Genomic DNA, 13,895 nt, shown 5'->3' with positions numbered 1-13,895 from the left:
ATGTAAGGCAGACACAAGCCTTGCCTTCTGTTGTTGACAAAAAGCAGTAGGTTTTTTTTATTATTGGTGCACAAAGAAATGATCTCCAATGAGAAAAATTAAACTGTTGTACATTTTTCTCAGTTTTCTATCGGTCTCAGCAGTCAGGTAATGTCACTGTGACCTATACAGTTTGTTTTGTTTGATATCATTTGATATTTGTTTTGAGATAATATAGTTGGGCCAGATTGGTTGTTGCCTGTGCTGAATTTAGTCAAGTAAAACGACTTATTTTTGTATGTATGTAAGAGAAAAAATGCCTAAGTCATGGCATATTATCTGCAAGATTTGCCTAAGTCACTTTTATTTATTATGCAATCGTTGTTGTGCCTTTTTTTTGTTTTGCACATGTGTTCACACATCTGGTCGAACTAACTATAACAGTATTAATAAAAAAAAGTTTTACACGTTTGCTGAAAAATGTGTTTTTTCTTCTTTCCCGAAAACCTTAAAATATGACTTAGGCAATTATGCTATTAGGCTAACGATATTTATATTTACATACTCAGATGAAAAAAAGAAAAAAAAACAGCAAATACATGCGGATGAAACCAACAAACACTGACAACAACAATCAAACCATCAGGCTTAAAGCCCAAAGTGCTTCTGTTAGCTAACATTTATATTAGCAACCTTAAATGACAATGAAAACATGCAAATCCTCATATTGAAGACTATCAAAGCAACAAAAAGTTGTCACTTTGTATAAAGAAAATAACTGAAACCATTCGGCTTTTTAGCCAAAAGTGCTTGATCACGCTTGATCAGTTCCCTTGGTTTGGAAAAGCAGGCAAGGGAAGCAAAATAAAGCAGCTGCCTCACTGCATCCAGTTAGCCAAGACGTCTTCTCATACCAGCTCCGTGAAAAAGAGCCAGTATATCTCCTTGTAGCACCCAATAATGTAATAATTTACTGAAAATGTAATAAAATTTGCACTTGATCGAAAATGTAATAAAACCCAATAATGTAATAACTTGACCAATAATGTAATAAAATATTCTGACTGATATTGTAAAAACATTTTTACCGATAACGTAATACCTTATTACATTATTGGAGATTTATTACATTTTCAGGTGGGTCTTTATTTAAAAAAAAATGATAATGTAAAGCTTGACAGATAATGTAATATAGAGGTCTATATTTTGTATTTTGAGAATCTAAGACTGTTAAATACACTGACTTTGAAACAAGAGAATAACTATTGCTTCCCTAAACATACTTCGCTCTCCACAGTTTTCCAACCAATCACTACCTTGTGTAAACAACCACAAACAAAACAAATTTAAGTAAGACTTCATTTGACGAGGGTGTGCATAAGTATTCATAAAACCAACACATTATTTAACATTTGACATAAATACATCCACTCATAAATGGTTATTATATCACTCTGAATGACGGGGCGGCATGGCTCAGTGGGTAGAGTGGCCGTCTTGTAACCGGAGGGTTGCTGGTTAGATCCCGGCCTGCAGAGCTCACGTTGAGGTGTCCCTGAGCAAGACACCGAACCCCTAACCGCTCCTGATGGGTCGTGGTTAGCGCCTTGCATGGCAGCTCTTCCGCCATCAGTGTGTGACTGGGTGAATGTGATGTATAATGTAAAGCGCTTTGGGTATCGTTTCAGGTATAGTAAAGCTCTATATAAATACAGACAGATCAATTTTATTGACCATGTGATTGCATATTAGCCTAGTTCTTGATGCTAACTTCTTGATACTTTAGCCAAGGCTTGGCTACTTCTATAAATAGCTTAAGACAGGGGTTCCCAACCTTTTTGTCACTGTGGTCTGTTCACAGGTGCTTCACAGGTGCACGGACCACAAGTTTTATTAATTCATTTATTTTTTCAATCATTATTAATTTTCAAACTTTATCGGCCTAATGGTTTAGGTTAGTTAGCCTATTGTTTCCCACAAGTTTTTTTGGGGGGGGCATTTTTAAGTTGGGAAAAGAAAGAACAAAATGATTTCTTTGTTTATTTAATCATTAATTCGGCTCCGCTGAGAAAAATACGGAGACGAGGCTGTTGCCGGGCAACACAAACATTTGACACTGAGCTCCAGTGCTTGAGTTGAACCGCCAGGGGGACGCCCGTCTATTCCGTTTCACATCCAGCGTAGGCTACATAACAGTCTTAGATTCTCAAAACACAAAATATAGACCTCTATATTACATTATCTGTCAAGTTTTACATTATCATTTTTCTTTTTTTTAAAAAAGACCCACCTGAAAATGTAATGAATCTCCAATAATGTAATAAGGTTTTACGTTTTCGGTAAAAATGTTATTACAATATCAGTCAGAATATTTTATTACATTATTGGTCAAGTTATTACATTATTGGGTTTTATTACATTTTCGATCAAGTGCAAATTTTATTACATTTTCAGGCGTTATTACATTTTCAGTAAATTATTACATTATTGGGTGCTACAAGGAGATATACTTGCTCTTTTTCACAGAGCTGGTATGAGAAGACGTCTTGGCTAACTGGATGCAGTGAGGCAGCTGCTTTATTTTGCTTCCCTTGCCTGCTTTTCCAAACCAAGGGAACTGATCAAGCGTGATCGAGTTAAGTGCAAATTTTATTACATTTTCAGTAAATTATTACATTATTGGGTGCTACACTCCTGCCTTACCAAACAAGAGTAAACTCTGCTGGGCAGAGCCAATCTGGAGAGTGCCTATGACCACTGAGACATACAAGCCTCCACGCCACGTCAAGGCAGAGTCCAGAGGGCTTAAATGTCTATAGACGATACAACGATCAGAAATCTACACAGATTGGTTTGTCAGTTCCGTCTCGGGGAATCATCTTCTTTTCTCGTTCCTCTCGCTCCAGCTGAACTCTCAGGCGTAGCGCATTTTCACAGCCAAATCCTGAGTGTGGTCAAAGACGATGTGTGGGCGTGACCTTGGCCAAAAACCATCAGGCCAACGCACGCTCTCCCCGATTTCCACACGTCTCCTGTCTAGGCCGCACCGCCTGTTGTCTGGATCGGCTGCAGCAGGCGCTCTATAGTGCCATTCCAACAAAGAACACAGCTCCTCTCAGCAATGGTGCATCCTCCATGTACACCCTCTCTTCCATTATGCGGCACATAGTGTAAACGGCACTGTGGCCGAGGTGAGTCCCCAACACCTTCCTCATCAACTTCCAGCGGGATTCACAAAACTCCATGACGTTGACGGTTCGACAGAGTGTGATGATGAAGACAGTGAGAGAGTCTGAGGGCAGGCAGTTGGAACACACCACCGCATCCAGTACAATTTTGTTTCCTCACAATGATTCACAACACCTCGTTTTGAAGACTGCCCTCGTGGAAACTGGATGGAGTTGCTGAAAACTTTCCCTTAAAGGACTTGTCAACTGCGATAGCAGTGAAGTCCAGTATGAGTTACAGAGAAACATGGAGGGAGTAATTTTGACATAACTCAAAAAGTCTGAAGGTGGCAAAGGGTCTGAAGTCTGAAGGTGGCAGTCCAAAATTTAAGGGGGCCAAGCCAGGCCTGAGCCCTCCCCACGAAAAGACTTCTGACTTGCTCCATAGTCAAATAAGAGTTCCTCATTCACGTCAATGTTCCTGGTTGCGAGGAAAAGAATGATATCTGTTTCCTCCCCATCTGTCACCATAGTGAACAACCTTGACCTTAGGTTGGCTGCTTTTCTTGAGTGATTGATCAACTGGCCAACAGTCTGCTGTCCAGGGTGGCATTCACAAACGCCTGAATGTGCGTCGATGCACATGGGCTGCCCTCTTCTGTCTCTGTAAAAGAACATGTATCCAGTCTCCTCCTCACTGGTGTTCTTGTGGATTTTCTTGCCCTCTTTGGCTGTGGTGACCCGCCCGTGGTAGTCACAGACCACCTCACCAGTCTGGAATCTCCGGGTCGTGATGACACCCTTGCCCTTCCCTTCAACGGCGTTGACTAGAAGCCCTCTCCACTTCTGCGATCTCGTCAGCTTCTGGATGTGAGTGGAGTCCATGGTCGCGTCCTCAGCTCCGGAGGGCTTCCACTCTCTGATGATATTGGCAGCATTGGGGATGTTGCTCGTCCATCCCTGCTTTGCAATCCAGGCGCTGACTCGGTTTTCCGTCGGCAGACGACAGCAGAAGTATGCTGTCAAGAAGATAGGATGATGTTAGTCAAGAAGACTAAAATTGACAACATGTACGTAGCACATGTACATGTACGTAGCATTGTTGCTTGGGGAAAAAAAATGCTATTAAATATTGAAAAAAGAAACTCACCAAGAACATGCTGCTTGTGCAGTTTCATCTGCGCCTTCAGCCAACGCTCGTACAGGGCCCGCTGACAGTCAGGGGATGCTCGTTCCCGCTCAGCCTTGCTTGGCACATCCCCATCCAGAGTCACCGGGTGATGTTCCAGCAGTCTGTCGTACGCCGCTTGGACATCCATCTGCACATTTCCAATGGTGCGAGCAGCGCTATGGACACAACGAGCACCACTACTGGTACCCTCTTCTGCAGAGTCAGCACTACATAAAAAAAGAATCAAGGTTATTATAAGAAGGGTATAAGATTTGATGCTTACAAATTGTTGACTGTATTAATTGTGTTGACAAATATGAAACATGCTTACCTTGAGTCATCAGCTAGCGCACCTAGCACATGACTGGCCCTCACAATGTTTTCTGTCTCCTTCATTCTGTAATGTTTCTCAGCTGTCGCGGTGGAGTGTGTCAGGTAGTCGGCCACTAGAGACTTGTCGGCGTCGGTCAGAGTCTTGGTGGCCGTCTCAAACACTCGCCGTGCCACCTGGCTGGTCACTGATTCAATCTTGTATCTATAATGACAGTTTAAACATTAAACATTTAAATTTTTATAAAGATTTCTCACCGGAGTACCGGGTACATATCGGAGGTGAAATGAATCATGGTGGTTTGCTTACTTGCGATGCAGTCTGTTCAGGTCATTGGAGGCGTTGTAGATGGGCCTCCCCGTGGAGGAGATGAAAAATCTTTCCTTGACCTCTGCGTCATCGCTCTTGCGCTTCTTGGAGTTTAGGAGTTGTGGCCGCACCCTTGTGTAGAACATGTCAAACCACTGTTGGCAGAGGAAAAATATGATTGAACAAATATGAACAAATGCATGATTCACAGGTGACTAACTAAAGCTGAGTGTCTCAGCATGTAAGGTGATTCTCCCCAAATAAGGAAGGCTGTGTGGTGACTTGTAAAATAAAGTAATGGGGTTAGGGTTACACCTACACTATGGTGTATAGCCTATTTGACAGCCCTACCCATGGTGCATTGCTACTGCACTGCACCATAACAAATAAGGATTGCACAGTTGACTCAGTTGCACAGTTTGAAATGAAACATGCATCTTGGCTGAAAGCGCGTGTGTGTCTCTAGAGCTCCAGCCCTAGCCCAGTCTACTCCCATGATGCATTGTACCTCTCTGGCAGCATAACAGAGGTGGAATGTGCAGGAGGGTTGAAGTGACCGTCATCTGTGAGCTATCAACTTTAATGCATAGTCTATAGCCATGATACTTTGCAGTACAGCTCTTCCCATGATGCATCTTTCCATAAGAAAGGTGGGATGTGTTAATGCTACATCTTCTGTGTTGAGATTGCAATCTGCTTTGCGCAGTGTCACTCTGAGACACATTCTGTGTGTGGGCCAGGGGGAACAGTGGAGGTATGTGACAAAACTGTCTGTTAGCAGATGCTGCACAGTGTGTTTGACTCTCGAGCTCTAGCCCAGTCTACTCCCATGATGCATTGTACCTTTCTGGGAGCATAACAAAGGTGGAATGTGCAGGAGGGTTGAAGTTAGTCACTGCAGTGACTGTCATCTGTGAACTGTCAACTATGATGCATAGTCTACACCCATGATGCATTGCCATACAGCTCTAACCATGATGCACTTTTCTGGCACCATAACAAGATGAAAAGTGCTAATGCAACATCTTCTGATTCTGTGTTAGGATTACAATCTTTGTGCAGTGTAATTCTGAGACACTCTCTGTGTGGGACAGGGGGGATATTGGAGTTATGTGACAAAACTGTCTGTTAGCATATGATGCACAGTGTGTTTGACTTCCGAAACCTCTAGCCCAGCCCTAGCCCTACTCCCATGATGCATTGCACCTTTCCATCACCAGAAGAAAGGTGGAGGAAAATCATGAAGCAGTCATGCCCCACGCGGAGAACTCGAAGTGGCTCGGGAAGCGGTTGAAAATGTTAAAGACACCGCATTGTACCTTTCTGGCATCATAACAAAAATGCAATGTGCAGGAGGTTTAGAGTTAATCCCTGGTGGAAAATGTTAAAGGCCGAGACCGCATTGCACCTTTCTGGCACCATAACAAAGGTGGAATGTGCAGGAGCATTAGACTGTGCTTGGCTGCACATATGATGCACAGCACAACCAAATTCCACATTTAATGCATTTCACTATTCTACATAGCATCAAAGGTGGGATGTGCATGAGGGCTGTATTCAGTCACAGCAGAGACTGTGAACTGCCCACCCCATGATGCATTGCACCTTTCTGGTGCACTGTGCATCTGATGCACAGTGTATTTGACAGATGCATGATGCATTGCACCTCCCTGGCTGTCAAACAGACTGTGCACATGATGCACATTATTTGACAGCTCGGCACATGATGCATTGCACTTTTCTGGCACCATAGGAAGGGGTGAATGTGCTAATGCTACATCGGCCCATGGGAACAATCAGCTCAGCCTGACAGATAATTGACACTATCATGCTATGATTCACTGCACACCCTCCTCCTGCATTACTCATCTACATCACACTAACTGCTGAATAAACTGTTTAGACATTGAAAAGTCTCTCTATGAAATATAATGACTGTATTTTTGTGAGCAAAACGGCAGCCCATCTCATGCCAACTATCCCAACCCAGCTCTACTCTTGACACATTGCACCCTTCTGGCACTGTAACAAAGGTGGAATGTGCAGGAGAGTGTATATGATGCACAGTGTGTTTGACAGATGCATGATGCATTGTTAGTCACTGCACTGTACCAGGCTAGCCGAATGCAGCTAACAACCTGTGCTTTTCAGACAAACCCTTTGAATGGATTACAGGTAATAATACTCATCCTGCTGATGGTTTTATATGTACAAAAGAAATAACCCATCATCAGTCTTTTCACGGTATGGAATACACTACAAGCTCCACAAAGCAGAGCACCAGACGTATTTTTCCTCACAGTATCAAACACCTCCGTGTCCTTCTGTCAGACTATCCACCAGTTTGCATGGAAGTGGAGCTGCGGCGCTCTGGATCGGTTTGTTTAGCACACACTCAGTCCCAAACACTGGAGTGAGGTTGAGGATGAGGACGGGGGGCAAGAAGTGACTCTACAGTGTGTGTTCATGGTAGATTGACACCTGCAAAATTTAAAAAAAAATTTGACAATGACTGTAGTTTTGTCCAGCTCCACCCAACCGACTGTCACAGTGTATTTGACAGCTGTACCCATGATGCATTGCACCTATCTGGCACGAGTTATTTCTCATGTATACTCACTGTCAACAGGTCCCCTGAGGGGGCAAAGAACAAAGCCTGCTACTCCACAACGAACACCCAAAAGACCCAAAGTTAATGGCTTCCATTTGGGCACTTCACATACATTGATATCAGTGCATGTGAGCCCACAGAGCTCCCCATCTTTGCCTGTTAATGCTGATGGTGATGATGTTGATACTGATCATGACATTTTCATATTTGAGACTGCGAGTACCCCCGAGCCAAAAAAGCCTTTGATTGTACTAAATTGAAGACAGAGCAAGAGCAAAGTGACGTCAGCATGCTGTTGGAGCGCAGCGAAGATGCTGCTCTGGATGCCACAGGGCCGGCGCATGTGGGAAGCAGTCCCTGCCCAGCACCGCCTACAACGACGGCCACCACCAATCAGACACAAGTACCCAGAGTGAGTTAGTTACTGCAGTGACTGTCAAGACTGTGCTCAACTTGCTATTTACTGGGCTCGCTATGGCCGCTTCACTGGCTGTGATTGGCTGTAATGCCCTATTTCACTTTTCATTTGTTCGAAACATTTGCACAAACTTTTCCAGATAAACTTCTGTCTTTTGTATAATTTTTATGTCAAGACATAAGGATGCAACCCCCACCGAGAAAGGAGCTGAAACAGACAGTCATGCAGAGCAGATGAGCAGAATACACATCAAGCACCAGACAGAATGTGACCTCCTGGAAGACCTGAGAACTTTCAGCCAAAAGAGGGCAGCTATAGAGAAGGACTACACCCAGGCCCTCCAGAAGTTGGCGAATCATCTAACCCTTCGCTGTGGGGAAGGTCCAACAGCCAGATGTTTCATTCCAGCTCTGATTAGGTATGCTATGCAAGCAGATAGAAAAATACAAATTATAGGCCAGAGGACTGCACAAACACTGCCAATAGCAACAATGTCCTGCAAACTAACCATGGGGAAAAAAGAATGAACTGTCATGAACAGCTGATAACTGTACTGCCAGACCATTCACCCAATAAGTACTGTAAGATGGTGAACTATGCCTGGGCAGGACAAAGCCAGAGAGCAGTGAACTTTATGTTTGTCAACCTCTAGATACTTAATAATGTGTCACCCTTTACTTTCTCAAACTCTGAGTTTGAACCAGGGATTTCGAACAAACCAAAAATCAAACACCAGCACAGGGATGAAAACAATACACTCCTGCAAAGAGAAGAGAGGAGTGACAGCGAATAAGAAGCTCATTGCTTTGATCATGAGAGCAAACAGCATGTGTTTGTCCCTGGAGCCCCAAATCTCCTCCTGCCTCACTACAACAGAGCTGATAACTGTGCTGCCAGACCATTCAGGGCGAAGCCAGCGGGAAGAGACTCAGTCCATCAGTCAGAGTCTCCTTTCCCTGTGAGGAAGGTCCAACAGCCAGATGTTTCATTCCACCTCTGATTAGATATGCTGTGCAAGCAGATAGAAAAATGCAAATATAGGCCAGAGGACTGTGATGCCCTTAGATGTCCGGGGCTGCATGCGTGCCACACTGAGTGGACCATCGTGTGTCTACCCATCACCGAGAGCTAACCTAATTAGCCGCCTTGCTTCTTCAGAGTATGTAGTTACTGGTTGTGTAGTTTTTCGGATAACGTTACTTTTGTAAAGACTTCAACGTCACAGACATCCAACTGCCTTTGATTAAAAAAAATGAAAAACATAAATAAAGCCCTGCAGCGTCCCTTTTTGTGCCATTGTATTATTCCAGTGCGTTTGGTTTTTTTATTATAATGATCCAGTACATTTTCTAACAACATCAGAATGATGTAAAATGACGTAATCCAACCCTACACACTAAATCTTTGATTAATAGGAGAATGTGAGCTTTAAAATGAGGGATTACTCCAGTTAATCAGATCATGCTAGCCTGAAACACTGAAGGATCTGAGAAGTGCATCACCGGTGCTGATGATTCCCAGACTGAGTGAGGAGCCGCACTCTCGGCTGTCTGTGTGGTCGATGGTCTCGCTGTAACATTGGCACTGGGGAGTGGTGGAGGGATGCCAGTCACTGCCATGTGACGACGCTGCAGCTCCTCAGTCAGACTTTGAATTTAAAAAAATAAAAACACAATTTAGACAATTACATGCAATACAATTTAAAAATTTCACAAAAAACAAAGAAACAACAAACAGCAGCAGGAGAAACGTAAGTCAAAGAAGAAAAGTCAGCAGCAAACAACCCTTCTTCTTTCGTCGTTCCGAAAGCCTGTAGTTGGTTGGAAAGTAAAAGAAGAAAAAGTCAGTGGCAAATAATCCTTTTTTGTTCGTCGCCCTGAAAGGCTGCAGTCTGATGGATAATTTCTTCAGGAGAATGTCAGCGGAGTGACAAGTAACTTTATCTATAGTCTCAGGAGAAGGTACATACAGGTAACTGTACATAAGCTCTAGCCATGATGCATTGCACCTATCTGGCACCATAACAAAGGTGGAATGTGCAGGAGGGTTAGAGTTAGTCACAGCAGTGATTATCTGAGTGACTAGCCGTTTTGATTTAAGTGATGTGAAAGGGTTTTGTATGCAGCAATTAGCTAGATATTTTCTGAGCAGATGCACCGAGATGAAATCAGTATATCGAAAACTATTTGGCAGATTTGCATAAACTGTACTCTGTAACTGTAACATCATGTCAACTGCGTCAGATGGGTGTCGTGGGAACGAAGTGGACTGGAAGATATCTCGGTCTTCAAGGCTGAAAAGAGACTTGAGAAAATGAGAGAGGCAAGATAGAATGGAAAGTTGGTTGGAGGGGAGTGTGTCATGGCCTAGTAATAACAAAAAATCAAAGAAAAGCCCGACTAAGCAGACACAAGTGGATCAAACACAGGAAAGAGAGTGGAAAGTGATGACTGAATTCAATCAGGATGGTGGGCACTACCATCCGATAAAACTTACAAAAGCAATTGAGAAAGAAATGGGGAAAATCAAGTACGCCAAGTTTATGAATAACAAACTTCAAACTTCAAACTTTATTTATATGGCACTTTTCATACTTAAAAAGCAACACAAAGTGCCTCACAGAAGCTAAAAACAACAAAGAAGAAAACCCAGCCCTCCCACCCCGATAACTACATACAGAAACACACACACAGACACACACGCACACACACCCATACGGACAAGATAAGGAATAAGCCACCTTTGGGGGCCATCCAGACTGAGAGGGGCCCCGGCCCATGACCACCCCGACCCAGGCAGACAGGAGGCCCCTGCACCAAGGTGCAGAGGCCTCGAGCCATCCCCTCAGCAGCGCCCCCATCAGTAGACTAGGAGCAGTTCTCAGTGAGGAGCGCCCCCATGAGGAAACACTGGAGCATGTAAAGATTAAAAAGAGTTGGACCTAAAATTGACCCCTGGGGAACCCCACACTTGATCTCATGGGTTCCTGAGGAACATGCATCCCAACTTACAAAGAAGTGTCGGTCAGTGAGGTATGAGACGAACCAGTTAAAAGCAGTACCTGAGAGGCCGACCAGGTGCCTCAGCCTGTCTAATAAAACGCGATGGTCTACTGTATCGAAGGCGGTGGTTAGATCCAGCAGTACCAAGACTGTGAGCTTGTGGTTATCTAAGTTGCACCTGATATCGTTTAAAATCTTTAAAAGGGCTGTCTCGGTACTATGGTTCATCCTAAAACCAGACTGATGCCTTTCTAAAATGTTGTTTTTGTTTAAAAAGTCATTTACTTGGTTAAAAACAAGTTTTTCTAAAATTTTACTTCAAAAAAGGTAAGTTGGATACAGGTCGGTAGTTATTAAGAATGTTGGGGTCTAAATTGCTCTTCTTCTTCAGAAGGGGCCTCACCACCGCCAATTTAAAGGAGGTGGGGAAGACCAGTCCTCAGGTAGAACCTGCCATCCAGACGTGTTGGTAGTTAAAACCTGTTGAGATAAAAAACTGGATCTGATGTTATCAATTTTTTATCAATATTTGTTTTTGTCTTATGAGATCTGTTAAAATTACTGTTTGTTAAAAGATCAATGGCGGAGAAGAGAAATTTGGGATTATTTTTGTGGTCAGAGATTAGTTTTTTGAAGTGAGAGATTCTTGCCTGTTTAATAGAGCTATTGTAAGTTTTGAGGTGTTGAAGTAAAACTTCATAGTGGACTGTCAGTTTTGATTTTCTCCATTTCCTCTCAGCACTCCTGCAGTTTCTTTTCAGTTGCTTAATTTCCTCATTTCTCCACGGAGGTATTGTTTTTTTCTTAATTGTTCTTGTTAAAAGAGGAGCCACTGAGTCCAGCGTTGACTTCAGATTGCTGTTAAAATTGTCAACGATAAAATCACAGGGTGCTGGTTAAATCTCTGCAGGAGTGCTCTGTAAAATCTGGATAAAATTTGCAGCCACTTCAGGAGTTAGGTAGTGTTTCCTCACAGAGCCAAAGCACCCCAGATGAAAAAGATCAAGTCTGCTGACCAGAAACAGGAGTTCAACAAGCATTCCTCCAAGATGCTCCAACCAAGCTCCACACTTGATGCATTCAACTTTCTGCATGGCACCATAAGAAAGGTAGAATGTGCAGGAGGATTAGAGTTACCCACTGCAGTGACTGTCAACTATGATGTTACTCGAGGGTGCTGTTGACCTTAAACCTTGTTTTTCACTGTCAAATACACTGTGCATATGATGCACATTTCAACAAAACCATCATAGTACAGTTATTTACGTTTCGTATTGAGTTGGACGAGAAGACAGATGCTGCTCTTATGTCTGTAAGTATGTTGACTTGGTTTGGCATTTGTCTCACACACACACTCTTTGTGACTGTTTAGATTGAGCAGGATAAATTTGCACTGCTGTATTTATTTGATAGTATGTGTGACGTATGCAAGAGAAAACAGGCCATCTTCAATAGATTATACTGAAACACACTGCTTACCTCAAGACTTGAAACAAAATCTACCCATGATGCATTGCACCTTTCTGACACCATGACAAAGATGGAATGTGCAGGAGGTTTAGTCACTGCAGTGACTGTCAGTAATGTGCTTGGCTGTGCATAATGCACTGTGATAGTCAGTTGACAGTTGCTGCACAACCAGAAACAGGTGCTCAACAAGCATCCCTCCAAGATGCTCCAACCAAGCTCAACCTTTGATGTATTTTGGTGACTATATAGGGACTGTACATAAACCAACTCTCAAATCAGTAGTGAGATTGATTACTGCATGAGTCAAGGACACTCTTATCAGGACAACCAGAAAGCACTGATGTTTGCACAGAACAATATCGAAATGGCCAAGAATATCCTGCGCGAGTTTGTCTCTGTTCCCTCCACCGCGCATGTTCTTACATGAGCGTGTTACCTCAATGTCATCACTACTCATCCTGTCTCCAGACTATGGCACCTCTGCATATCCCCAAGAGGCTCCTCTTTCCTATGATGAGAGCTGCAACACATGAAGACACTCAGCTGTGCATACGATGCACAACCTAGCCCAGTCTCCTCCCATGATGCATTGCACCTTTCTGGCACCATAAGAAAGGTGGAATGTGCAGGAGGGTTAGACTGTGCTTATGATGCACAGCACAACCAAGTTCTACATTTGACGCATTTCACCTTTCTACATAGCACCACAGGTGGAATGTGCACGCGAGTTGAAGTTAGTCACTGCAGTAACTGTAAACCACCCACCCCATGATGCATTGCACCTTTCTGGCGCATTGTGCATATGATGCACCACCTCCCAGTAGTATTAACAACAGTATTTCGCTGCAGGACGCTGAGTGGTACTGGGGAGACATTTGCAGAGAAGAGGTGAACGAGAAGCTGATAGACATGGCTAATGGTACGTTCCTGGTTGGAGACGCCTCCACCAAGGTGCACGGAGACTAGACTCTGATTCTGAGGAAAGGTGGCAACAACAAGCTGATAAAGATCTTCCATCGGGAGGGGAAGTACGGCTTCTCCGACCCTTTGACCTTCAGCTCGGTGGTGGAGCTGATCAACGAATTACTGCCACGAGTCGCTGGCCCAGCCCGGTCTCCAAACACCAGCAGGATCAGGTGGTGAAGGAGGACAGTGTCGAAGCTGTGGGCAAGAAGCTCCACGAGTATCACCTGCAGTACCAGCTAGGCTGTCACTGTATGGAGAACTGACATCTGAAGGCTTGTTAGCTGTAAGACACAAAAAAAAAGAAAGAAAAAACAATATTAGATTTCTTCAGCTGAATCAAATTCAACTACAAGGTCACTCAATGACTGCAGACCACCACCAAGTTCAATCATTGATTTGAACACATTTCCAAAACTTACAGAAAGCCTGCGGGGAACTCCAAGTGGCCATGGCTGCTCGGTTTTCAGTGTC

The 13,895-nt window shown here is 43.5% G+C and overlaps 2 protein-coding genes across 2 annotated transcripts in view; both read right to left on the bottom strand.

Annotated features, from left to right (window-relative positions):
- The window catches only part of LOC143316073 (uncharacterized), a 114,979-nt gene that overhangs the window by 48,673 nt on the left and 52,411 nt on the right, over window positions 1-13,895 (bottom strand). Inside the window, exon 6 of the mRNA XM_076723788.1 lies at window positions 2,801-2,818. Coding sequence (XP_076579903.1) covers window positions 2,801-2,818 — 18 coding nt within the window. The remainder of the gene's footprint in view (window positions 1-2,800; window positions 2,819-13,895) is intronic.
- LOC143316288 (uncharacterized) overlaps window positions 3,534-13,895 on the bottom strand; it is a 36,939-nt gene continuing 26,577 nt past the window's right edge. Inside the window, exons 9-11 of the mRNA XM_076724169.1 lie at window positions 4,649-4,852; window positions 4,297-4,544; window positions 3,534-4,165 (exon numbers count right to left, since the gene is read on the bottom strand). Coding sequence (XP_076580284.1) covers window positions 3,534-4,165; window positions 4,297-4,544; window positions 4,649-4,852 — 1,084 coding nt within the window. The remainder of the gene's footprint in view (window positions 4,166-4,296; window positions 4,545-4,648; window positions 4,853-13,895) is intronic.

The sequence above is a fragment of the Chaetodon auriga genome, chromosome 23 (assembly GCF_051107435.1).
Source record: "Chaetodon auriga isolate fChaAug3 chromosome 23, fChaAug3.hap1, whole genome shotgun sequence".
In the NCBI taxonomy this organism is placed as follows: domain Eukaryota; kingdom Metazoa; phylum Chordata; class Actinopteri; order Chaetodontiformes; family Chaetodontidae; genus Chaetodon; species Chaetodon auriga.
Note: the sequence above shows the minus strand (reverse complement) of the source record. Positions and strands in the feature narration are given on the sequence as shown.